Source organism: Schistocerca americana, chromosome 5, assembly GCF_021461395.2.
Source record: "Schistocerca americana isolate TAMUIC-IGC-003095 chromosome 5, iqSchAmer2.1, whole genome shotgun sequence".
In the NCBI taxonomy this organism is placed as follows: domain Eukaryota; kingdom Metazoa; phylum Arthropoda; class Insecta; order Orthoptera; family Acrididae; genus Schistocerca; species Schistocerca americana.
This window is the reverse complement of record NC_060123.1, coordinates 584,373,059-584,400,096: the sequence shown is the minus strand read 5'-3', so window position 1 is coordinate 584,400,096 and position 27,038 is coordinate 584,373,059. Positions and strand designations below refer to the sequence as shown.

The 27,038-nt window shown below is 44.9% G+C and overlaps 1 protein-coding gene across 1 annotated transcript in view; it reads right to left on the bottom strand.

Moving 5' to 3' along the window:
• The window catches only part of LOC124616555 (proline-rich protein 2-like), a 32,149-nt gene that overhangs the window by 3,383 nt on the left and 1,728 nt on the right, over positions 1-27,038 (bottom strand). The window contains exon 2 of the mRNA XM_047144873.1: positions 22,498-22,913. Coding sequence (XP_047000829.1) covers positions 22,498-22,913 — 416 coding nt within the window. The remainder of the gene's footprint in view (positions 1-22,497; positions 22,914-27,038) is intronic.

Genomic DNA, 27,038 nt, shown 5'->3' with positions numbered 1-27,038 from the left:
ACGATCCTTCTGCGTCAAAGATTTCTCAAACGCTAAATTTAAAATTTCAGCTTTCCTTTTGCTGTCTTCCGTTGCCAGGCCAGACTGATCAGTGAGTGACTGGATGGAAGCCTTCGACCCGCTTACCGATTTTACGCAAGACCAGAATTTCCTTGGGTTTTCAGCAAGATCTTTTGCTAAGGGATGACGGTGGTAGTGGTTGAATGCTTCGCGCATCGCTCTTTTTACAGCAGCACGAATCTCTACTAACTTTTGCCTGTCCTCATTCTCCTGATCTTTTTTGGAGCGCGAGTGCAACTGCTTTAGCTTCCTGGGCATTCTCCGAATTGCGCTGTTAAACCACGGTGGGGCTTTTCCGTCCGTAACCCACTTTTTCGGCACATACTTGTCCAATGCGTGATTTACAATGTGTTTAAAATTTGCCCATAATTCTTCCACGTCCATCGTACCGGAAGTAAATGAAGTCGATTCATTTATTAAGTAGGATGCTAAGAAATGCTTATCTACTCTTTCTAGTAAGAATACTCTCCTAGCCGTCTTGACCGACTTTTTAACTTTCGTAACCATAGTCGTAATGACAACATCATGATCACTAATCCCTGTCTCAACACTGACACCGTCTACATCTACATCTACATTGATACTCCGCAAGCCACCCAACGGTGTGTGGCGGAGGGCACTTTACGTGCCACTGTCATTACCTCCCTTTCCTGTTCCAGTCGCGTATGGTTCGCGGGAAGAACGACTGTCTGAAAGCCTCCGTGCGCGCTCTAATCTCTCTAATTTTACATTCGTGATCTCCTCGGGAAGTATAAGTAGGGGGAAGCAATATATTCGATACCTCATCCAGAAACGCACCCTCTCGAAACCTGGCGAGCAAGCTACACCGCGATGCAGAGCGCCTCTCTTGCAGACTTAGCCACTTGAGTTTATTAGACATCTCCGTAACGCTATCACGGTTACCAAATAACCCAGTGACGAAACGCGCCGCTCTTCTTTGGATCTTCTCTATCTCCTCCGTCAACCCGACCTGGTACGGATCCCACACTGATGAGCAATACTCAAGTATAGGTCGAACGAGTGTTTTGTAAGCCACCTCCTTTGTTGATGGACTACATTTTCTAAGCACTCTCCCAATGAATCTCAACCTGGTACCCGCCTTACCAACAATTAATTTTGTATGATCATTCCACTTCAAATCGTTCCGTACGCATACTCCCAGATATTTTACAGAAGTAACTGCTACCAGTGTTTGTTCCGCTATCATATAATCATACAATAAAGGATCCTTCTTTCTATGTATTCGCAATACATTACATTTGAATATGTTAAGGGTCAGTTGCCACTCCCTGCACCAAGTGCCTATCCGCTGCAGATCTTCCTGTATTTCGCTACAATTTTCTAATGCAGCAACTTCTCTGTATACTACAGCATCATCCGCGAAAAGCCGCATGGAACTTCCGACACTATCTACTAAGTCATTTATATATATTGTGAAAAGCAATGGTCCCATAACACTCCCCTGTGGGACGCCAGAGGTTACTTTAACGTCTGTAGACGTCTCTCCATTGATAACAACATGCTGTGTTCTGTTTGCTAAAAACTCTTCAATCCAGCCACACAGCTGGTCTGATATTCCGTAGGCTCTTACTTTGTTTATCAGGCGACAGTGCGGAACTGTATCGAACGCCTTCCGGAAGTCAAGAAAAATAGCATCTACCTGGGAGCCTGTATCTAATATTTTCTGGGTCTCATGAACAAATAAGGCGAGTTGGGTCTCACACGATCGCTGTTTCCGGAATCCATGTTGATTCCTACATAGTAGATTCTGGGTTTCCAGAAATGACATGATACGCGAGCAAAAAACATGTTCTAAAATTCTACAAGAGATCGACGTAAGAGATATAGGTCTATAGTTTTGCGCATCTGCTCGACGACCCTTCTTGAAGACTGGGACTATCTGTGCTCTTTTCCAATCATTTGGAACCCTCCGTTCCTCTAGAGACTTGCGGTACACGGCTGTTAGAAGGGGGGCAAGTTCTTTCGCGTACTCTGTGTAGAATCGAATTGGTATCCCGTCAGGTCCAGTGGACTTTCCTCTATTGAGTGATTCCAGTTGCTTTTCTATTCCTTGGACACTTATTTCGATGTCAGCCATTTTTTCGTTTGTGCGAGGATTTAGAGAAGGAACTGCAGTGCGGTCTTCCTCTGTGAAACAGCTTTGGAAAAAGGTGTTTAGTATTTCAGCTTTACGCGTGTCATCCTCTGTTTCAATGCCATCATCATCCCGTAGTGTCTGGATATGCTGTTTCGAGCCACTTACTGATTTAACGTAAGACCAGAACTTCCTAGGATTTTCTGTCAAGTCGGTACATAGAATTTTACTTTCGAATTCAATGAACGCTTCACGCATAGCCCTCCTTACGCTAACTTTGACATCGTTTAGCTTCAGTTTGTCTGAGAGGTTTTGGCTGCGTTTAAACTTGGAGTGGAGCTCTCTTTGCTTTCGCAGTAGTTTCCTAACTTTGTTGTTGTACCACGGTGGGTTTTTCCCGTCCCTCACAGTTTTACTCGGCACGTACCTGTCTAAAACGCATTTTACGATTGCCTTGAACTTTTTCCATAAACACTCAACATTGTCAGTGTCGGAACAGAAATTTTCGTTTTGTTCTGTTAGGTAGTCTGAAATCTGCCTTCTATTACTCTTGCTAAACAGATAAACCTTCCTCCCTTTTTTTATATTCCTATTAACTTCCATATTCAGGGATGCTGCAACGGCCTTATGATCACTGATTCCCTGTTCTGTACATACAGATTCGAAAAGTTCGGGTCTGTTTGTTATCAGTAGGTCCAAGATGTTATCTCCACGAGTCGGTTCTCTGTTTAATTGCTCGAGGTAATTTTCGGATAGTGCACTCAGTATAATGTCACTCGATGCTCTGTCCCTACCACCCGTCCTAAACATCTGAGTGTCCCAGTCTATATCTGGTAAATTGTAATCTCCACCTAAGACTATAACATGCTGAGAAAATTTATGTGAAATGTATTCCAAATTTTCTCTCAGTTGTTCTGCCACTAATGCTGCTGAGTCGGGAGGTCGGTAAAAGGAGCCAATTATTAACCTAGTTCGGTTGTTTAGTGTAACCTCCACCCATAATAATTCACAGGAACTATCCACTTCTACTTCACTACAGGATAAACTACTACTAACAGCGATGAACACTCCACCACCGGTTGCATGCAATCTATCCTTTCTAAACACCTTTGTAAAAATTTCGGCAGAATTTATCTCTGGCTTAAGCCAGCTTTCTGTACCTATAACGATTTCAGCTCCGGTGCTTTCTATCAGCGCTTGAAGTTCCGGTACTTTACCAACGCAGCTTCGACAGTTTACAATTACAATACCGATTGCTGCTTGGTCCCCGCATGTCCTGACTTTGCCCCGCACCCGTTGAGGCTGTTGCCCTTTCTGTACTTGCCCAAGGCCATCTAACCTAAAAAACCGCCCAGCCCACGCCACACAACCCCTGCTACCCGTGTAGCCGCTTGTTGCGTGTAGTGGACTCCTGACCTATCCAGCGGAACCCGAAACCCCACCACCCTATGGCGCAAGTCGAGGAATCTGCAGCCCACACGGTCGCAGAACCGTCTCAGCCTCTGATTCAGACCCTCCACTCGGCTCTGTACCAAAGGTCCGCAGTCAGTCCTGTCGACGATGCTGCAGATGGTGAGCTCTGCTTTCATCCCGCTAGCGAGACTGGCAGTCTTCACCAAATCAGATAGCCGCCGGAAGCCAGAGAGGATTTCCTCCGATCCATAGCGACACACATCATTGGTGCCGACATGAGCGACCACCTGCAGATGGGTGCACCCTGTACCCTTCATGGCATCCGGAAGGACCCTTTCCACATCTGGAATGACTCCCCCCGGTATGCACACGGAGTGCACATTGGTTTTCTTCCCCTCTCTTGCTGCCATTTCCCTAAGGGGCCCCATTACGCGCCTGACGTTGGAGCTCCCAACTACCAGTAAGCCCACCCTCTGCGACTGCCCGGATCTTGCAGACTGAGGGGCAACCTCTGGAACAGGACAAGCAGCCATGTCCGGCCGAAGATCAGTATCAGCCTGAGACAGAGCCTGAAACCGGTTCGTCAGACAAACTGGAGAGGCTTTCCGTTCAGCCCTCCGGAATGTCTTTCGCCCCCTGCCACACCTTGAAACGACCTCCCACTCTACCACAGGTGAGGGATCAGCCTCAATGCGGGCAGTATCCCGGGCAACCACAGTCGTAGTCCGATCAGGGGATGCGTGGGACGAGCTGGCCGTCCCCGACAAACCCCCATCCCGACCCCCACAGTGATGCCCATTGGCAACAGCCTCAAGCTGTGTGACCGAAGCCAACACTGCCTGAAGCTGGGAGCGAAGGGACGCCAACTCAGCCTGCATCCGAACACAGCAGTTGCAGTCCCTATCCATGCTAAAAACTGTTTTGCTAAGAACGTCTGAACTAATCTACAGAGAGCGCAAACAAATCGACAAAATTTAAACGGTTATTAAAATACAAGATTGCCTAGTAAATGCAGTAATGCTGCTACTTGCGCACTGCTGACACTGCTCGGCGGCGGAAGGAGACTAAGCGAAATTACACTATTCAGGTACTAAAACACGATGCTACACTCTCAAATACTATAATACGCCCGAAATTTATGAATTACACAATGCAAGAACCAAAAACACGCAAAGAAATTAAGAGTTAAACTATGTAACAAATGAGTGAGCTAGGAGTATACGACTTGCTGCTCAGCTGCTTATCCAACGGCGGCAGGGAGCACACTGACTGCGACCAACCGACACTGGCCGTTCAAAACAAAACAGTAGACAAACGACTACGCGAATTTACACTATTCGGGTACTAAAACGCGATGCTACAACTCTCAAATACTATAATACGCCCGAAATTTATGAATTACACAATGCAAGTACCAAAAACACGCAAAGAAATTAAGAATTAAACTATGTAACAAATGAGTGAGCTAGGAGTATACGACTTGCTGCTCAGCTGCTTATCCAACGGCGGCAGGGAGCACACTGACTGCGACCAACCGACACTGGCCGTTCAAAACAAAACAGTAGACAAACGACTACGCGAATTTACACTATTCAGGTACTAAAACGCGATGCTACAACTCTCAAATACTATAATACGCCCGAAATTTATGAATTACACAATGCAAGTACCAAAAACACGCAAAGAAATTAAGAATTAAACTATGTAACAAATGAGTGAGCTAGGAGTATACGACTTGCTGCTGCAGCTGCTTATCCAACGGCGGCAGGGAGCACACTGATGAGGTCTGGTCTGTTCGTGGCTACCAGATCCAAAATATTTCAATTACGCGTTGGCTGTCGATTTAGCTGCTCAAGACAGTTTTCGGATAATGTGTTCAAAAGTAATTCACACGACGGCTTCTCTGTACCACCTGTAATGAATCCATAGACATCCCAGTCTATACTAGGTAGGTTGGAGTCGCCTCCGACTAATTTAGCATGATCCGGGTACTTCTGCGATACAGAATGTAGACTCCCTTTAAATGATTCTAGAACTGTCACGGTGGAACCTGGTGACCCGTAATAACACCCCACAATTAACTTTATTTCCCCTAGCCCTGTTAAACATGTCCAGTTAACGTCACAATCACACTCTACTTCGACCTCAGTAGACACAATATTTTTGTCAACTGCAATGAAGACACCATCTCCTACGGTGTCTAATCTGACTTTCCGATACACGTTCCAACCCTCACTAAATATTTCAGAACTTCCTACCTCAGGCTTCAGCCAGGTCTCAGTTCCGAGAATAGCTTGCGCGCCACACGCTTCCTGGAGGGCAGTAAATTCGGGAACTTTATTCCGAACACTCTGGCGCTTCGCCGCTGTTACCCGTGCCAAAGATGAACATAGTGGCTATTAGATGGGTGATCGTACGTTCCTGGCTGATCAGTGTATGCAGGCCGTGGTAATCATTCAGTGTAGGCGCTAGTAGTAGAATAGACGTTCTTTATAAAGTTGTGACTACACATCAAACTCTTCCTACTCTGAATGTCTTCTGATTGCGCTCCTATATTTGCAGAGATTGAATAACACTATGTTCAACAGCATGAGGATGCAGAATAGATTGGAAACGACTGTATTAAAGAAAGTGTATGTATGCGCAGGTATGTGGCCTGTAATTCACAAAATGTCATGATCTTAACATTGGCAAAAGGTTCCGGACACTCCCCGTCCAGATCTCCGGGAGGGGACTGCAAGGGAGAAGTGTCCATGAAAAATATTGAATAACAATCAAAAGGATAACATTCTACGAACAGGGGCATGGAATGTCAAAAGTCTGAACGTAGTAAGGAAGCTGGAAAACGTGTTAAGGGAAATGCTCAGTCTCACCTAAATCTTTCCGTTCCAACTCTGGTTTCTCTTGTTTTATTATGATGATCATTTCTCCCTACGTAGGTGGGTGCCAACAAAATATTTTCGCATTCGGAGGAAGAAGTTGGTGATTAATATTTCGTAAATAGATCTCGCCGCAGAAAATCCGCCTTTGTTTCAGTGACTGCCGCCCCAACTCGCGTATCATATCAGTGACACTTTCACCCCTATTGGGCGATAACACGAAACGAGCTGCCTTTCTTTGCACTTTTTCGATGTCCTCCGTCAATCCTACCTGGTAAGGATCCCACACCGCGCAGCAACAATCCAGCAGAGGACGGACAAGTGTAACGTAATCTTCGTTGATCTATTGCATCAAGAAAGCGTAATGTAGGCTGTCTCTTTAGTGGGCTTGTCGCATCTAAGTGTTCTGGCAACAGAGCGCAGCCTTTTTTTCGCTTTCCCCACAATATTATCTATATAGTCTTTCCAATATTGTTTCGCCTTCCCCACAATATTATCTATATAGTCTTTCCAATATAAGTTGCTCGTAATTGTAATTCCTGGGCATTTAGTCGAATTGGCAGCCTTTAGAACTGGGGGGGGGTTACTGAAGTGAAATGGAACGAAGACAAGGACATCTGGTCAGACGAGTAGACGACAATATCAACAGCAGCAGAAAATGGTATAACAGGAGTAGAATTCGTTATGAACAGAATAGTAGGGCGGAGAGTGAGTTACTGTGAACAGTCCAGTGATAGGATTGTTCTCATCAGAATCGACAGGAAACCAACACCGACAATGATAGTTCAGCTATACACGCAGACGTTGCAAGCAGAAGACGAAGAGGCAGAGAAAATATATGAGGATACTGAACGGGTAATTCAGTGCGTAAAGGGAGGTGAAAATCTGATTGTCATCGGAGGTTTGAATGCAGTTACAGTGGAAGGAGAAGAAGAGAGGGTTACCGGAGAATATGAGCTTTGTGGTAGGAATGAGAGAGGAGAAAGACTAATTGAGTTCTGCGTAAATTTCAGATAGTAGTACAGAATAATCTGTTATCATAAGAGGAGGAAAAGACCGGGAGATACGGGAAATTTCACGTAGATCATATCATGGCCAGAAGTTTCAGATATTGGGTTCTAGGGCGTACCCAGGAACAGATGTAGACTCAGATCACAGTTTAGTAATGATGAAGAGTAGGCTGAAGTTTAATAATCAGAATGGATCATTACGCAAAGAAGTCGGTGGAAGTACTAAGAAATGAAGAGATACGTTCGATATTATCGAGGCTGTAGATACTGTGATAACGATTAGCTCAGTATTCAGTCCAGTTGAAGGACAACGAACACCTGTCATACAAGTTGGAGAGAAAAGCATAGCTACAAGGTAGGTAACTGCGAAGAAACCACGGTAACAGAAGAATTGGAGGGCTATCCGGAAGATAACAGACGTTTTGGTCTTTCGTAGCGGTGGGCGGGGTTACAGCCATCCCCTGTGTGGTCTGTTTCTCTTTTACTTCGCTTTCTGAGACGAGTTAAAATGTGCGCTGCAATAGAAAAACCGCCACCTGTAAGGTGCGTTCTACGATTAGGTTGTTGTTGGCAAAATACTGCCAACCAGTTGAAATTTATCTCGACCTTTGTGGATGTGTACGGACAAGGAGTAATGAGTCAAAGCCGAGGTAGGCAATGGTGCACTGATTTTAAAAATGGCCGAAAAAATGTTCACGATGATGGTAGCAGTGGTAAATCTATTCTTACGACTGCCGGAGTGGTAATAAATATCGATGAGAAAATTCGTGAAAATCGTCGTTTCACAGTTATGGAACTTTCACTACATGTTCCCCAAATTTCAGGTAGTTTGGTGCATGAAATTGTGGTGGAGAAACCTGTACAAATTGTTTGCTAGATGTGTTCCCAAAATAACGGAACATCACAAAAAAGCAGAGACTTGCTGCAGCAGCGACCTTACTCAAAGATTACGAGAAAACTGGTAACAAAGTTATCGATCGTATCGTAACTGGGAACGAGACCTGGGTGAAACAAAATGGCATTCGATGGAATAGGGACACACAAATTCTCCCACGAAAGCAAGGAAGTGTCTGCAAACGCTACTGTGTTTTGGGATTGCTTCCTGGACTCGGTTAGGCGCACCGGCCCCGGATCGAATCCGCCTGGCGGATTAACGACGATGGCCGGTGTGCCGGCTAGCCTGGATGTAGCTTTTAGGCGGTTTTCCACATCCTACTAGGTGAATACCGGGCTAGTCCCCATGTGCCGCCGCAGTTACACGACACGCAGACATTTGAAACACATTCACACTATTTCACGATTTACACTGGACGCAGACAGCTGGGGTACACTAATCCCGTCCTGAGGGGTACAGGGTGGCGGCAGGAAGGGCATCCGGTCGCCACTTAACATTAACATGCCAAATCCGGTTAACCATGGCCGACCCTGCGTAACAGCGGGACAAAGCGCAGGCGATAGAACTGTGTTTTGGGATTCTAAGTGAGCTATTCTCGTTGAATTTCTTGAGCGTGGGAGGACAATTAACTCAGAGAGGTACTGTCAGACACTGACAATACAAGGCAAGCGTCGCGGACAACTTAGGGCAAAAGTTATGTTTCTTCACGACAACGCACCCCCACATATGGCCAGTGCGCCCGAGAGCTCCTACTGGGTTTTGAATAGGTGGTGTTTGAGTCATCCACCATACAACTTTGATTTGTCGCCGAGCGACTACCACATCTTCCCAGCAATGAAGAAATAGCTCGCTACACAGCGCTTTGATATCGACGCCGAACTGCATGCCGGTACAAACCAGTGGTTGCAGTCGCAGGCGGCAGATTTCTACAGAGACGTTAATGAAAATCTAGTGGCACTGTATGATAAGTGCCTCACTCTGAATGTCGATTACGTAGAAATATAAGAGTGTAGCTCTAAAAAGCGTATAATGAAATTTGGTTTCCCCATATTGTTAATTTTTTGTTTCCAAACGTTTGTTAATTTCTAGACAGCCCTCGTGTTTCAGTTTATCGACGAAAAAATAAAGTAAAACAATATTCAGGGAATTTCAAGAATACAAAAATAAAGTCACTAAGAATACAATAAATGGGAAGTGCAGGGAAGCCATTTTCGAGACTCTTAGTTCTCACGGTACTATGTACTGCGGCAATTTAGGTAGCAATTAATATGTGAAGAAATATAAACCCTTTTAATGAAGTGTGGTCTGGGAAGGGACCGTGCCATGAACATCACGAACTCTCCCTCATGCAACCCACCGGATCGTACCTATTCTCGAACTCTTTAGTGATCCATACGCAAAATTCAGACATGATGTTAGACGCAAATAACTGGATATGAACCATCTGACATATCGGAGATAGTAATGTTATCACGTGGGTTTGTCACACTGGAAAGCGATAACATACTTGATATCATATCCATAACACTTACCGAACACCTCCTGATATCAGCAATTCGTGGCCACTCTGGGGCAGATGGCACTGATTGCACGTCAATCACTGCAGAACGATTTTTAGTGATTGACGGCAAGGTTATAATTTTTCTCATATTTTGTTCTCTATACATGTTGAACATATCAAACTGAGAAGTACGTAGGCCGGCCGGTGTTGCCGAGCGGTTCTAGGCGCTTCAGTCAGGAACCGCGCGACCGCTACGGTCGCAGGTTCGACTCCTGCCTCGGGCATGGATGTGTGTGATGTCCTTAGATTAGTTAGGTTTAAGTAGTTCTAAGTTCTAGGGGACTGATGACCTGAGATGTTAAGTCCCATAATGCTCAGAGGCATTTTTGTTTTAGAAGTACGTAGTAGGTTATGATACGACTTGGTAATGATGTGCGACATATTCCGGACATTCGCTGCAGGAAAGACGTATGAACTGTTATCCACGACTTGATTGTGGAGTGAATAGGGCAGGACAGAAAGTGAAATGATCAGAATAAATCTCTGATAATTGCTAGTAACCGTCCTCTTTGTTAAGGTAAGAAAGACAAGCGAGAGAGAGAGGCTATATATTCACGTACCCGAAACAAAAATGGTTATCAAAATAATGGAAACATCAGATCAGACGTCAGTAATGCGCCGATGGATGATTTTACCTTCTAGCATAGCTGCTTTTCGCATGGATACACGGAGATCGATCATTGCTTCCAGGATTTCCTTGTCGCTGGTTACGTTTCACTGCACTTTACCAAGGCTGAATAGAACATTTGCACTGGATTCTCTGCTAGAGATCGAAAATGCGGTTTTCTGTAATGTTACACCCATTAATCAGACTGACTACACGCAAGAACTGGAAACGACTGACATTCAAGTCTGACTCAGCAGTGCATATATTAACAAAGGAGCTACCATTATGCTCCGCTTTCCAAGAAAGTTACGTATTATGTATAAGACCATACAGAATTGCTTTAGTAATCATTGCGGTAACTTGCATTTTCTCTACACCTTTTCTCTACACATCTACAACGTTATAAAACGGTCGACGTAGTGATAACGGGTTTCGAGGATTCCATTCCAGCCTCGATGTCAGGTTAAAATGGCTCAAATGACTCTGAGCACTATGGGACTTAACATCTTAGGTCTTCAGTCCCCTAGAACTTAGAACTACTCTAACCTAACTAACCTAAGGACATCACACACATCCATGCCAGAAGCAGGATTCGAACCTGCGATCGTAGCGGTCGCGCGGTTCCAGACTGAAGCCCCTAGAACCGCTCGGCCACACCTGCCGGCCGATGTAAGGTTGGCATATGACCTTAGAAGTAGGTTGTTCAACTTTGCGAAGTAGTAATGACACAGATATCTTTAAAGTTATTATTTAGACTAATCAGTTTTCTTCCAGTTTCCGTACAATTTAATTCGCTCTAGTTCTGCGCTATGCTCTTCACTTCAGGGCAGCACTTTCTTCCAACATCCTGTATCATTTGTTAGATATACAGTTCGCCTACAGTTTCGCTCCTCTACTGTCCATTGTAGCAGAACGAAAGTTTTCCATGATGTCATTCTGTCCCTTCTAGGTAATTTTACACGTATTCCATTCGTCGACAGTTTTGCGGAGAATTGCCTTTTACGCCCTCCTTGCTTCGTTTGTTATACGTCATTTTGCCTCCAGCATAGCAGAATTCTTTCATTTAATTTACTACGTGAGCCATAAATTTGACGTCATTTTAGTGACTAATCGAAAACTATGCTACACCTCAAGACGTTCGCCTCTTTCGACTTACTCTCAATCCATATTCTGTGCTCAGTAGTTTATTCATCATCAAATATTTCAAAATATAATTCAAACATGTATTTTTAAATGACGTGTGACCTCCATTGCTCAAACTTGAAACAAATCGAAATACAGGGTGTTTCAAAATGAATATACGGGTTTTTATCGGTTTGTAGCATCAACTTACAACTAGAAATTGTAGATCAAATGAAAGAGCAACTCAGACAGTTTTGTTTGTATATCTTTGCGCAAACGGAAGAGTATGGAATAACCAAGAGTAACTGAACAACGCGTAGAACGAGTGAAAGTCTTTCACGCGGAGACCCAAGAAACCCCTTCGGAAGGCGAGTCGTGAATTAGTAATTCCAGTGAGTCTGTGTGAAAACTTTTAACGAGGCGCTTAAACTACGTCCTTATCATTTTCAGTTCTTACAAGTTTTAAAGCCTACAGACTATGGTTTTTAGTGCCAGCTTTGCAAACGAAATGTTGCTGCATGACGATGCAGATCTTCTGGATCGTGTCGTCTTCAGTGATGAATCGACACTTCACCTAAGTGGAGTTGGGGAAACATACACAATGTGCGCAGCTAGAGTCACCAGGGTTTATAGTTGTAAGTTGAATATAATAAGTGCTACAAAGCGATAGAACACGTATATTCATTTTGAAACACCCTGTACACAACTTAAGAGAATCACAAATGTTATTTAACAATAAAATAAACTCTATGGCACAAACTATTTGACATTCGACAAATTTCACCAGTAAAATATTAATAGAAACAACCGATACTCGAGGCTGAACTGTACCTGGTGACTTTTGTCATAGCGGAAGTGACTCAACCAAATTACTTTGAAGAACAAGCGACCCTGAACGTATGTGGTTGTCGTAGGAGTATCCCAACAACATTCGATGATCGCATCGATGACACATCAAAGTCTGCAACGCCAAATCAGTGCGTGTCTCTCGCACCAGCATTATCGCGACCGGTGTGGGTACGACATCCAGCTGGTTGCTGTCCAGTGAAACTCACGCCTAGGACTTGTCACTGGTGGCGATGACGACAACGCCCTCAATATCGCCAAGTGGCTTCTCTCGGCAGCACAGTCGGGAAACTTAAAAATTCCTCTGTTGTACCATGACCTTTCATCCAAACAAAACACCTTCTGCTGGACCAACTTTCCTCCTGTTACAGGTAGACAAGGTCGATGGCGTATCACTAGTATAACAAGATTTACCAAAGTCCTTATTGGTCAGCTCTGATACATGAAATGTTTTATAAACAATTACACCTCTTTCATTAAGACTCTAAAGTCCAGGCAAAGAAACAGGTATACATCTCATAACAGCCACTGTAATCCATTCATTACAACTACGAAATGTTCCTGTACTATGAGCTCTAGAAGACGTCCTCCATGAAACAAAATCACAACGACCTGTAAGGAGATTGGTTTGGACAATTCCTGTGACAGCTTTATTGTTTATTCTCAAAGAGCCAGATGTCAGATCAAAATCCCTGATAAGCTTGTACAGTTAGAGCGCTCGCATTGACGACAATGTCGCTACGTCAGTGTCGGCCAATAAATATTTTGGTTAATCATATTATACTAGTGATATGACACTGTCCTTGGCTACACGTAGCAGAAGAAAAGTGGGTCCAGTGGAAGGTATTTCTATTCGGATAAAAGGTCGTGGTACAACAGAGGAATTTAAATTAATTGGCGATATTGATTGTGCCGATCATAGGTCCTGCATTTCTTGTGCACTTTGCCTGGAGATGATAATGCCATCAACGGATCTCATCACTGATATCCTTCAACCGTGAACCTGAATCACCCTTCTGAAACTTCGTTTCACTTTCTTAATTGACTCTTAAATCTACAGCTTGAACAGTACGGGAGAAGGAATACATTCCAAGCTTTATGCATTTTATAATCCGAGCATTTCTCTCTTCGTTCTCCATTTGTAATGTTCCCTCCAAATTTCTATACTTATTGCATATTTTATGTCTTTCTATGTAGAGTATATATGGACCATTTTACTTTGTCGAACGCATTTTAGGTCTACAGGTCCTATGAAAGTGCCGTGATTTGTTTGAAGTCTGGCTTGCATTATCAAGCGCAATACCAGAATTGTCCCGCCCGTGTCTGTAACATTTCTAAAACCCAACTGGTCATCATACAACAAATCCACAGTTTTGTGTGCCATTCTTCAGTGTATTATTCTTGTCCGCAATTTGGATGCTTGAGCTGTCAAACTTCGTGATAAGGTTTCTGTATTTACCAACCCTTATTACCTTCGAGATAGTGTGACTCTTATTTTTTCAAAGTCCAGTGGTGTACCCCTAGTCTCATAAGCTCAATAATCGTTTGGTTGTCGCTTTCCCCAATGATTATATCAATCCTGTGGGAGTGTTATTTATTTCTTCTGTCTTGCTTGATCGCTAGTCTTCTGAAGCTCTGTCAAATTCTGACTGTAATGTCGGAAGTCCATTTCATCAAAAGACCTAGTTTTTCTTCTATCACTTAAGAGACAGTTCCTCCCCATTGCAGAGGAATTAAATATACTCTTTTCATCTACACACTCTCTGCTCTGCCTTGAATTGTGGCGTTCCTTTTGCATTCTTAATGTTGCCGACTTCTCTTTCAAAGATTCTGAAGGTTATTTTGACTCTTCTGTACACTGTCCACCCAAAAAGTTCTAAGACATATTGTATTTCTGGCGTATAAGCGACGTTAGTGCAGTAATTACTGTGGCAGCTTGAGCTAACAACTGTATACAACAGAGGCGCATTCGATCAGTCAGTTGCCACAGAAGGCAGTTTTAAGTAGTGGACGTGCGGCCGTGAAGTGCCAACGTTGTTGTGTCAGTAATCGGAATGGAGCAGCGAATTGAACATCCGTAAATAAAGTTTTGAGAACAGTCTTCAGAATATTTTAAGGAGCGGAAAGTGTACGCGAAGTTTGTCCCGTATACCTTGGTTCCCGAACAAAACCAATGGGATGACTGAAACGTGGAATGCAGGCAGTTATTTTCCGGAAGAAATTGTAGGGGTGACGAGGCTTGTGTTATCAATACGAATCTACCACAAAACGACAAAGTGCAGAAGTTCACATTCAGCGCCCACGCGCTGACGATTTAACCGACTTTCAAGCCAATGTGACGCGTGAGTTGGACGGCATATCAAAGAAGGATATTTCTAATAATTTTACGTTGTTGTGTGAACGTTTTGGGCGTTGCATTCAAGTGAGCGGAGAGTCTTCAGAACAGCTGAAGCATTAAAACCACTATCTTAACTTTTCTCTATGTTTCATTCATTCAGTCTTGAAACTTTTTTTGACTGACGGGATATGCTGTGTCTGTCTTTCCAATGACCATTCGATTTAGTCATATGTTTCTTATGCAGTCATTTCGCTTTAGCTTCCCTGCAATTTGCTACTAATTTAGTTTCTAAAATGTAGCAAATATTACTACATTGATTCCCTTCCTTGAAAATTATTGTATTTCTTAGTATTGTATTTTCTTGTTTTGTCGATCAAGTGAGAAGTATCCATTGTTACCCACAGCTTCTACGCAGTTAACCTTTTTTCTTGCAATATTTAGCTGTCCAATTCCTGTTATTGCTCATTTTAGGGATGTACATTTCCTCTCATCTGAGGTATCTCTTGTGTTATTAGTTACCGAGAACGTCAGTATCTTAGTATCGCCCTCCACTGAATATTCATTCTTCCTCACGATTATCGTTTACTTTACCAGGTCTCAGTCATTACGAAACTGTGATTCACAGACGACAGAAGCAGTGTAACTTTTACTCTAACAATTCACAAAATTCTGTTTACTTTCGTCCTGTTGCATCGGTCTTTCCATCCAGTAAATATCTCGTGGGCTAGCCGTTGTGGATTGTATTATAGTAGGACAGTAATAGTACTTAATGTGAAGTTGACTGTGGTAATCTACTTTCGATTGACTGATATAGCAATGAAAAAAAAAATAGTGTACAACTGATTAAGAACAGTTAAATCCGAGTTGGTAGCCCTATTTTATAGACCCTGTTGTTATTGTTGTACACTCTTTGTGCGGTGTGACTCGTACATCTATTTCGCCACACAGCACAGATTTTAAGCTAAAATATTAAAATAAAATATTAGATTTATTTATAGAAGACCATGTAATTTTGTAACGTGAATGAAAATGACTGCACTATCTTCAGAAAAATGCCACTATTAACAGCTACTGTCATTACAACCTGCAGTGGCACTGTCGATATTTCAGATCAATAATGACCACATATATTAAGAAGCACTTAGTCGGATCGCGAAGTTGAAAGTGAAACTTCACCAACGTGAGAACGTTTTGTGTTTTGTATAGGAAGGACAAATGTGCGAGGTAAATGGGTTTACCAGTTACCAAGAGTCCAGTTAAACAGAAAATGAAGGATCACAATATTCTTATATATCGCCAGATACCCATCGCTTCGCGTCATGTTATTTCCTTCCACACAGCTAACTAATGTTGCTACAGACGAAACATTCTGCTCAGGATGTACGGTATATCTTTCGTTATCCCCCAATTAAAATATACGTATGAGAAACACTTTTCCAGTTCTCAGAACTTGCTACTTATATTATCTGCCTGCAATACGCAGAAATGTGGGGTGGAATATGCCAGTCATACTTCGGCATCAGAAAATGGGAACTGAACGATGTGCCATAACTGAAGCAAGAAATGTATTGGGAAAGTATTTAAAAATTACTTTTGTTATCATAATAGGCACTAGCTCATCTGCGAGAAATTTGAACACTGACAGGTAAATATGGATTCTGTGACAATGCTGTTATGAAAATACAGAAAGAAATTACGCTGTTGATATTCCTGTGAAAAACTCTTAATGAATTTTACTTAGTGAACAGCAATATTCTGTCTGCTGTAATTTACCGTCATCAGTATGTGCTGCTTATTATGTGTCTGATTCCCTTGAGCAGAATGTTTGCTGTTATATCAGTGCCGATTCATCGACTGCCGCTCATACACTGCTGCATCGGCCACACTTGATTCTCTTCCTGAGGTCTTGGAGGCGAAAGTGTCATCAGCAGATAAGCAGCAAGAGCTCGGCCGCCACACATAGCTTGCCATATTAAAGTAAAACAAAGCGTTCTCTTTCATGGTTATTCTATTTCGGCTACTCTTGAGTGAAAGTGTGTTTTACTTGTGTCTACGATGGTGTGCTTTCGAACGAGACTCCACTCAATTACACTGAGAAAGATGGGAGGTGATAACTGCAGTTGCACTGAAAATCGTGCGTAATATATTCCGTACGCCCACTCTTGAATGTTAGGCAACGTGATTCCTTACTTTACGACTTTGGCAAGATATATTGGAACAGTGGGGTTGCGTAGGCAGTGTTATCGAATGAGTACCCTGAGAGACAATCGCTATCCCCATCCATGAGGGACAGATCCTGTTCTGTTTACGTGTTGTATCGGGTATAGCAAGCCAGTATTTTACTCATCAAAATGTTTTGCATCTTAAACGTGTTTCAACTCTCCGTTATGGAGCAGGTCTTTGTATGATTGTGCTGAAAGCACCATCCGATTCTTATAACATTTATCCGATTCTGTAAAATATTTATATTTATAGGGTACAGCAATAATTGTTAATTTAACAGAATAACGCGAATCTTGATTTACGTTTTGTTCCTTTCGTCGATTTAATTATAGTTTGTCAGTTTAAGATGGTAGAATTGAATAACCATGAGCCTTTGCACTAATATCTGGCGTAAGAATAACTAGGGAAAAGATTTAATGCGTTCAGCTCACCTATTAGTGCGATGATAATCATTGTTTCTGTAGCACGAAGCCGGCCGGAGTGGCCGTGAGGTTCTAGGCGCTACAGTCTGGAGCCGTTGACCGCTACGGTCGCAGGTTCGAATCCTGCCTCGGGCATGAATGTGTGTGATGTCCTTAGGTTAGTTAGGTTTAAGTAGTTCTAAGTTCTAGGGGACTGATGACCACAGCAGTTAAGTCCCATGGTGCTCAGAGCCATTTTTGTAGCACGAATTGTGAGGCTCAGCAAAGCATTCGTCTACCTTATTAACTATTTTACGGAAGGTGAGTTTTCCTCAATAGCTGCATGGCAGCAGCTGTTTCTTTGTCTCGATGTTATGTTCCGTGACAACGTTACATTAGTAGGTCACAGTAGTCAATAGTGGATCGTTTCAGATGCCAAGGGTACTTCCGCTGAGTTACACACGCATGTCTATAGCGAATATTCTTGAGGGTAGTCAGATGGAGTAATAATACACCGCTGGAAAAAAAAAATTAGTCCAGCTGGAAAGACGACGTTGATTTTGATCCGATGACTGCATGTGCCACTTTGCGGACAGTAGATTTACTGATAACTGTTTGAACGACGCTTGCCAGCAGAGAGAGAAATTGCGTAGTTTTCAGAGTTCCATCTCTATGTACCCTTTAATAAGGAATGTTCAAAGCCAAAGGGCTGAGTGTGGTGCAAACGTGTGAAGCGAGCAGATAACCATGCCACGGAGACGCACTCGTGCTTCCCACAGCCAACTGGACGAGTTTGAAAGCGGTCAAACTGTGGCCTTCCGAGTGGTGGGATCGTCCTTTAGGACAAATACCACACAAGTTGGACGTGCTGCGTCATTTGTGCAAAGACGCTGGTATCAGTGGTCACGTGAACATTCTCACACACGTGTACGAGGTTCTGGACGTCCACGCAGATCAGACGCCCGCTAGGATCGTCGTATTAGGGCAGCAGTGGCATCTTGTTAAGCTACCACAGTACAGATAAGTGGGTTTGTGAGCCCAGACGTGACAACTCTCCATCTGATGTGAACCAGTTATTAGCAGTGGAACTACGCTCACGCAAGCCTCTAGCCCATCTTCCACTCGCACCACAACAGCATCGGTAAGATGGAATGACGCACCGTTGTCTTCAGCGATGGAAACAGATTCTCTTTTGCATGCAAGTGATGGTCATCGGCGCGTACAATGTAGACCTGTTGAGCGCTGCCTCCTAGAGTACAGGGTTATTACAAATGATTGAAGCGATTTCACAGCTCTACAATAACTTTGTTATTTGAGATATTTTCACAATGCTTTGCACACACATACAAAAACTCAAAAAGTTTTTTTAGGCACTCACAAATGTTCGATATGTGCCCCTTTAGTGATTCGGCAGACATAAAGCCGATAATCAAGTTCCTCCCACACTCGGCGCAGCATGTCCCCATCAATGAGTTCGAAAGCATCGTTGAAGCGAGCTCGCAGTTCTGGCACGTTTCTTGGTAGAGGAGGTTTAAACACTGAATCTTTCACATAACCCCACAGAAAGAAATCGCATGGAGTTAAGTCGGGAGAGCGTGGAGGCCATGACATGAATTGCTGATCATGATCTCCACCACGACCGATCCATCGGTTTTCCAATCTCCTGTTTAAGAAATGCCGAACATCATGATGGAAGTGCGGTGGAGCACCATCCTGTTGAAAGATGAAGTCGGCGCTGTCGGTCTCCAGTTGTGGCATGAGCCAATTTTCCAGCATGTCCAGATACACGTGTCCTGTAACGTTTTTTTCGCAGAAGAAAAAGGGGCCGTAAACTTTAAACCGTGAGATTGCACAAAACACGTTAACTTTTGGTGAATTGCGAATTTGCTGCACGAATGCGTGAGGATTCTCTACCGCCCAGATTCGCACATTGTGTCTGTTCACTTCACCATTAAGAAAAAATGTTGCTTCATCACTGAAAACAAGTTTCGCACTGAACGCATCCTCTTCCATGAGCTGTTGCAAGCGCGCCGAAAATTCAAAGCGTTTGACTTTGTCATCGGGTGTCAGGGCTTGTAGCAATTGTAAGGCTTCTGCTTTAGCCTTTTCCGTAATATTTTCCAAACCGTCGGCTGTGGTACGTTTAGCTCCCTGCTTGCTTTATTCGTCGACTTCCGCGGGCTACGCGTGAAACTTGCTCGCACGCGTTCAACCGTTTCTTCGCTCACTGCAGGCCGATCCGTTGATTTCCCCTTACAGAGGCATCCAGAAACTTTAAACTGCGCATACCATCGCCGAATGGAGTTAGCAGTTGGTGGATCTTTGTTGAACTTCGTCCTGAAGTGTCGTTGCACTGTTATGACTGACTGATGTGAGTGCATTTCAAGCACGACATACGCTTTCTCGGCTCCTGTCGCCATTTTGCCTCACTGCGCTCCCGAGCGCTCTGACGGCAGAAACCTGAAGTGCGGCTTCAGCCGAACAAAACTTTATGAGTTTTTCTACGTATCTGTAGTGTGTCGTGAGCATATGTCAATGAATGGAGCTACAGTGAATTTATGAAATCGCTTCAATCATTTGTAATAGCCCTGTACATTCGTCCAATACACATGGATCACACCCAAGCCTTATAGTCTCGGGTGCAGTAAGCTACAACTCTCGTCCACCTTTGTTGATGCTAACAAGCGCTCGTTGTGTACAGAATGTTGTTAGACCCGTTCTTTTGCCATTCGTGCAATAGGAAGGTGAAGTGCTGTTCCAACACCTTAATACTAGACCACAGACTGACCGTTAAACTCAACATGCTCTGGAAGACGTGCAGCAACTTTCCTGGCCTACACGATCTCCGGAATTGTCTCCAATAGAGCACGTGTGGGATATGGTGGGACGAGAAGTGACTCGAGCGATTCGCCAGCCAACAACTCATACAGAACTACATGAACAGGTCGAGCAGGCGTGGCATAACGTACCCCAGTGCAGTATTCGCCATCTGTACGAAAGACTGGATGCTAGAGTCAGCGCCTCCACTGCCGCCCCTGAAGACAACACCACTTACTAGTATGGGTGTTTCAGCATGGTATCTCAGAACCGCCTTTGCAACTGATCTGTAAATGTAAACATTTCATGTACTCCATGTGTACTCTTCCAATAATAAATCTTAAGTGAACTGGAAATCTCTAAGAGTACGCACTACATTTTTTCGAGCAGTGTATTTTTTCCTTTACAAAGTGAGCATCCTTTATCAGGGCTGGGTCAAGTGGAACTTTCATGTCCACTGCCACGAACGAAGTCACATCCGATTTTATGCACAAGTTACAATGAATCTCATGTTGAGCCAGGACGGGATAAGGTATGTACCTGTAAAAACTTCAATGCGAAGTACCTATAACAGTTTCCACAACGGCCGGCCGGAGTGGCCTAGCGGTTCTAGACGCTACAGTCGAATCCTGCCTCGGGCATGCATGTGTGTGGTGTGCTTAGGTTAGTTAGGTTTAAGTAGTTTTAAGTTATAGGGGACTGATGACCTCAGAAGTTAAGTCCCATAGTGCTCAGAGCCATTTTTAGTTTCCACAACGAATCTTTGTCTCGAAGCCTGGCAGAAAATCGAAAGGAATTCTGGTCGTATGTGAAGTATGTTAGCGGTAAGAAACAATCAATGCCTTCTCTGCGCGATACATTGGAGATATTATCAAAGCAGTGCTGCCAAAGTACAGTTACTAAACACAGCCTTCCGAAACGCCTTCTCAAAAGAAGACGAAGTAAATATTCCAGAATTCGAATCAAGAACGGCTGCCAAGATGAGTAGCGTAGAAGTAAATATCCTCGGAGTATTGATGCAACTTAAATCACTTAATAAAAGCAAGTCTTCTGGTCCAGACTGTATTCCTTTCGGAGTATGCTCATGCATTAGCTCCATACTTAGCAATCATATACAACCGTTCGCTCGACGAAAGATCCGTACCCAAAGACTGGAAAGTTGCACAGATCACACCAATATTCAAGAAAGGTAGTAGGAGTAATCCACTAAATTACTGGCCCATATCGTTAATGTCGATATGTAGCAGGATTTTGGAACATTTATGTTGTGTTCGAACATTATGAATTACCTCGAAGAAAACGGTCTATTGACACACAGTCAACATGGATTTAGAAAATATCGTTCCTGTGAGACACAACTAGCTCTGTATTCACATGAAGTGTTGAGTGCTATTGACAAGTGGTTTCAGATCGATTCCGTATTTCTGGATTTCCAGAAGGCTTTTGACACTGTACCACACAAGCGGCTCGTAGTAAAATTGCGTGCCTACGGAATATCGTCTCAGTTATTTTTGTGGCGGCGTTCGTAGCGACAAGCAATTCGCTGTAGAAACGGCTTACGAAGTCACCGCCACACTTTTAATAGCGGGCCGACCGGTCCGCTGGAACAGTGAACAGAAAGATGAAAACCCAAACACTCTGATTAAATAAAAGTCGGTACTTATCTTTATTAACGAAGATACAGAAACACAGTAGTGAACTCCGTGTCTACAGAAACCTGTCTAGTTCGAGTCGGAGCGGCTAGGTCAGCGTCGGCTGACGACAAACAACAACTCTACTGCGATGAACACACAACTGACTAGCAAGTACACAATTCGGTGGCAAGTATACAACTGAGCGGCGAATACAGAACTGTCCTAGCGCTCGCGACTCCAGCGCTTAAGAACCCAGAAGCCAGCGGTGGCGCGCGCAGACTTGCGGCGATTTCCTGTCTCGCTGGCGCTGCTTATGCGGACGGCGTCCGGACTTTGATGCTGCCAACCTTTTGGCAGCGGGTTCGGGTGGCATTACTGGCTAGGATATAACACTCCTCCCCCCCCCCCCCCCAAATCGCCGCACCGTCGTTGAGTAATGACGTGGCGAGCGTCGACGGCGGGGGAGGGGTCTGGCCGCAGGCGTAGCGGAAGAGACCGGGGCGGAGACTTGTCGGTGGCAGTCCCCGGTCCGCACCCCAGCATTGGCTGCGCGGGGCCTCGGGAAACACCGACTGAAAACCGAGGTCAGGGTGCACGCCTGTGACCACGGGCGCAGCTTCTGGGACTGGACGCGACGGGGCGTCGGGACCCACGAAGAGAGGCAGCGTCTCCTGACGCTGCGTCAACGGCTGCTGATTGGGCGCCAGACAAGGCGCTGCGGTGTCAGACTCCTTGGGGGTGCCCAAGGAAAGCGGCTGCAGGACAGGCTGCACAGCCACCGCTTGGGAAGGCGGCCCGGCTGAGGGGTCGACGTCCATCAGCTCCGAAGGCGGTGGCGACTGAAGAGGGACCGCAGGCGCCGGAGCGACCACCTGGGGCGCTCCCGGATGAAGCTGCGCGGGAGGCATCAACGGGACGGGCTGTCGGCGTGGTAGCGGCGACGGCTGCTGCTGCTGCCCTGGGGGCGGCAGCGAAGTCGGAAGGCGCGGCTGGAATCCGCCGCGGACCAAATCTGTGGACAAAGAACGAGCGGCAGAATCCGGGCGGCCAGCGCGGCGCAACTGGTTCTGATGCCTCCTGTGCACCCCAGTAGCACCTTGAACAGTATAAAAACCGCGACCCTGGACACTTATCACGGTACCACGTTCCCAACGACGGCGACCGCGATAAACTCTGAAAAAAACAGCGTCGTCGCGCTGAAAACGCGTGCGATGCTCAGAAGCGGCGGGTCGATCCGGGGGGTGCAACAACCGTAGTAGGGTGCGATGACGACGGCCGTGGAGAAGCTCCGCAGGCGAAGGGCCGTCGCGTGGCGTGGTCCGGTACGACGACAGGAACGTGATGAGGGCCTGCTGACGAGAGTGCGTAGCACGAAGGCGGTCCATATGATCCTTGAATGTGCGTACAAAACGTTCCGCTGCATCATTCGATTGAGGGTGGAACGGCGGAGTAAGAACATGGCGAATGCCATTGGCAGAACAAAAACTTTCAAATTCAGCAGAGGTAAATTGTGGACCATTGCCAGACACTAAAACTTCTGGAAGACCCTCAATACAAAAAATTGAAGTCAACGCCTGTATAGTTTGTGCAGACGTTGTAGACTGCGTGGGCACAACAAACGAAAAATTACTAAATGCATCTATCACGATGAGCCAACGAGAATTCCAATATGGACCAGCGAAATCAATATGTACTCGCTGCCAGGGACCGGCAGGGCGTGCCCATTCAAAATAGCGTTGAGGCGGAGCAGCTTGGTGTTCGGCACACGTCGAACAATCTGTAGACATCTGCGTAATCTGCTTATCAATGCCGATCCATGTACAATGACGGCGGGCAAGCTGCTTGGTGCGGACCACTCCCCAATGACCTTCATGCAACAAGTCGAGGACCTTGGATTGGAGCACTTCGGGAACCACTACACGAAGCTGGTCATTCTCGGTGCGTAACAGCAAAACTCCGTGCGAAACAGACAACAGATGACGTTGCGGATAATAGCGACGAACCACAGGATCCGATATGTCCTTTGCCTTGGACGGCCAACCACGTTGAACAAAACGTAGTAGTAAACTCAGATGAGGATCCGTAGCTGTCTCACGTGCCACCTGACGATAATCAGTCGGAAAATCCCGGAGGGATTGATGCTCATCGGCGTCAATCTGATGGCAAGAGTCGTCAGAGGAATCGAAGACATCATCCGCAGCAATCGGCAATCTAGAAAGCGCGTCAGCGTTTGCATGCTGAGCTGTAGGGCGATACAGTATCTCATACTGGTATTGTGACAACAAAAGAGCCCAACGTTGTAGTCTCTGAGCTGTCCGCTGAGGAACTGGTTTAGACGGATGAAACAGTGACGTCAGGGGCTTGTGATCTGTTACTAAATAGAATTGTCTACCATAGAGGTAGTGATGGAATTTTGTGACACCGAACACAATAGCCAACGCTTCCTTGTCCAATTGGCTATAATTACACTGAGGTTTGTTTAGCAATTTAGATGCGAACGCAATAGGACGTTCGGTGTTACCGACTCGGTGAGACAACACAGCACCGAGGCCGAAAGAAGAGGCATCACAAGCTAACACCAGAGGCTTGTTAGGGTCGTAATGGACCAGACAACGATCATCCAATAAAGCCTCTTTAAGCTGCTGAAAGGCTGATTGGCAATCAGCTGACCACACAAACGGAACATTCTTACGGCGGAGACGATGCAACGGTGCAGCAATCTGTGATGCATTAGGTATAAACCTAATATAATATGTCAATTTGCCAAGAACTGCTTGCAATTCATGCAGATTGCGAGGGGCGGGCAAATCACGAATAGCTGCTAAATGTGACTGGGAGGGATGAATGCCTTGAGGATTAATAACATGTCCCAGATACTCCATCTCCGTAAGGAAAAATGAACATTTATCGATGTTGCAACGTGGGCCTGCCTGAGACAACACTGTAAACAAACACTCCAAACTACGGAAATGTTCAGCAGGCGTCCGACCGGACACAACAATATCGTCTAAATAGTTGCAACACGATGGCACATTAGCCAGAAGTTGTGACAAAAAACGCTGAAAAACAGCTGGAGCTGACGCACAACCAAAAGGCAAACGCAGAAAACGGAACAACCCCAACGACGTGTTTATGACAAAATATTGTTGTGATTGCTCGTCGAGGGGCAATTGCAAATATGCTTCACGGAGATCAATTTTGGAAAAGAAACGAGCTTCCCCTAACTTATCCATCAGCTCGTCTGGTCTAGGCAAAGGAAAAGAATCAATGACAGTCTGAGGATTAACTGTCGACTTAAAATCAGCACACAAACGTAACTTGCCAGACGGTTTCTTTATAATAACTAAGGGAGAAGCCCACTGGCTCGCTGAAACGGGTTGAATAACACCGTTGTTTTACCAACGACGAAGTTCATCTTCTACAGGTGCCCGGAGGGCGTGAGGCACTGGACGAGCACGAAAAAATCGAGGCTGAGCATTATCTTTTAACGTAATATGAGCGGCAAAGTTCGCAGCACAACCTAGTTCGTCTTTAAATATGTCACTGTATCGTTTACACAAGTCGGTTATGCCGTCTTGCGGAACAACAACAGAATTAATTTGCAACACATTGTCTTGGATAGACAGGCCAAACAAGTCAAAACAGTCTAATCCGAAAATGTTTACACTGTCTGTAGCGCGGAGCACTGTGAATGAAACTGTTTTTGTATTGCCACGGAATGTGGCTGGCACGCTACATACACCTAACACAGGAATTTGTTCTCCAGTATAAGTAGCCAAAGAATGTTTTGCCGCTGAAAGTTTAGGGCGGCCGATAGCCGCATACGTAGCACTATTTATGAGAGTCACAGATGCACCAGTGTCTAATTGAAAATTGAAGGTCTTATCCTGGATGCGTAGCTGCACAAAGAGTTTATTACACTGTCTCTGGATCGGTGCAGTGGAGGCGGAAGACACAAAATCAGCGTGTTTAGCGAGTGTTCGCTGCTTACGACAACTCGTGGGTTGGGCGGGTGGAACAACAACTCCCGCTTCACTTGCAGTCTGTACATTACTTATTACAGCGTTTGAATTACGCCTGGGTCGCATAGCAGAGGGCTGGGTGGGCGGCTTATTGCGAACAAGTTTATTACCCACACGAACCGTGGAAGAGTCTTTAAACGCTACCTTATGGGAGGGCTGGCTTTGAAGAACATGAATATCCATGGGCTGGGCAGCACTAGAATTGTTCTTGCGTTTACGCAAACAAACAGTCTGGATGTGTCCTTTCCTTTGACAAAAGTGACAAACCGCGTTTCTCAACGGGCAACGTTCACGAGGATGAGCAAGAACACACTTAGGGCAAGACTTAACTCTATCATTTTGCACACGCGGCTGACGAATGTGTTTAACATGACGCGGCCGGCTAGTGTTTACAGTCTGACTGCCGGTGGGGCCGCGGGCGTGACATAACTTGCTTAGCACAGGCAATTTGAGAAATACATGGCTGATCTAACTCACACTCAGCATAGTCAAAAGTATCTTGGGCTTCAATTATGTTCATCACAGTCTCTAATGACGGGTCAGGCAACTTTAAGATAGCAGCACGAATACAAGAATCTGCAATGTTTTGAGTAATAGCGTCTCGTAACATGACATCACTGTAGGAAGCTCCACACATACAATTAAATCGGCACTGACGGGTGAGGCCCCGTAAATCTGTTAACCACTGTTTATTAGATTGATGTGGCAGTATCTTTAATCTGAAGAACTTGAATCTGGCTGCTGCCACATGAACTCGCGACTCGAAATACTCAGCAAGCTTGTTAACAACAACGTCATAGTCTAAAGCTTCTGGCTTGGATTCCGGGAACAACTTACAAAGTAGTCGATAGACTTCCACGCCTGCAGTGGAAATTAAATAAAGCTGCCGCTCAGTACCCGTGATTTTGTAGACTGTCATGTGCGCCTGCAACTGCGCGAAATATTCTCGCCATTCTTCTCTTGATGCATCAAAAGCACAGAAAGGTGGTGCTGCCTGTGCTTGTTCCTTTTGTGTTGGAGGATTAGCCGCTTGTTTGACGATCGCTTCCACCAGACTTTGTATTTGCTGACTCTGTAACAAGATCAACTGTTGTAATTCGGCAGACATACTGAAC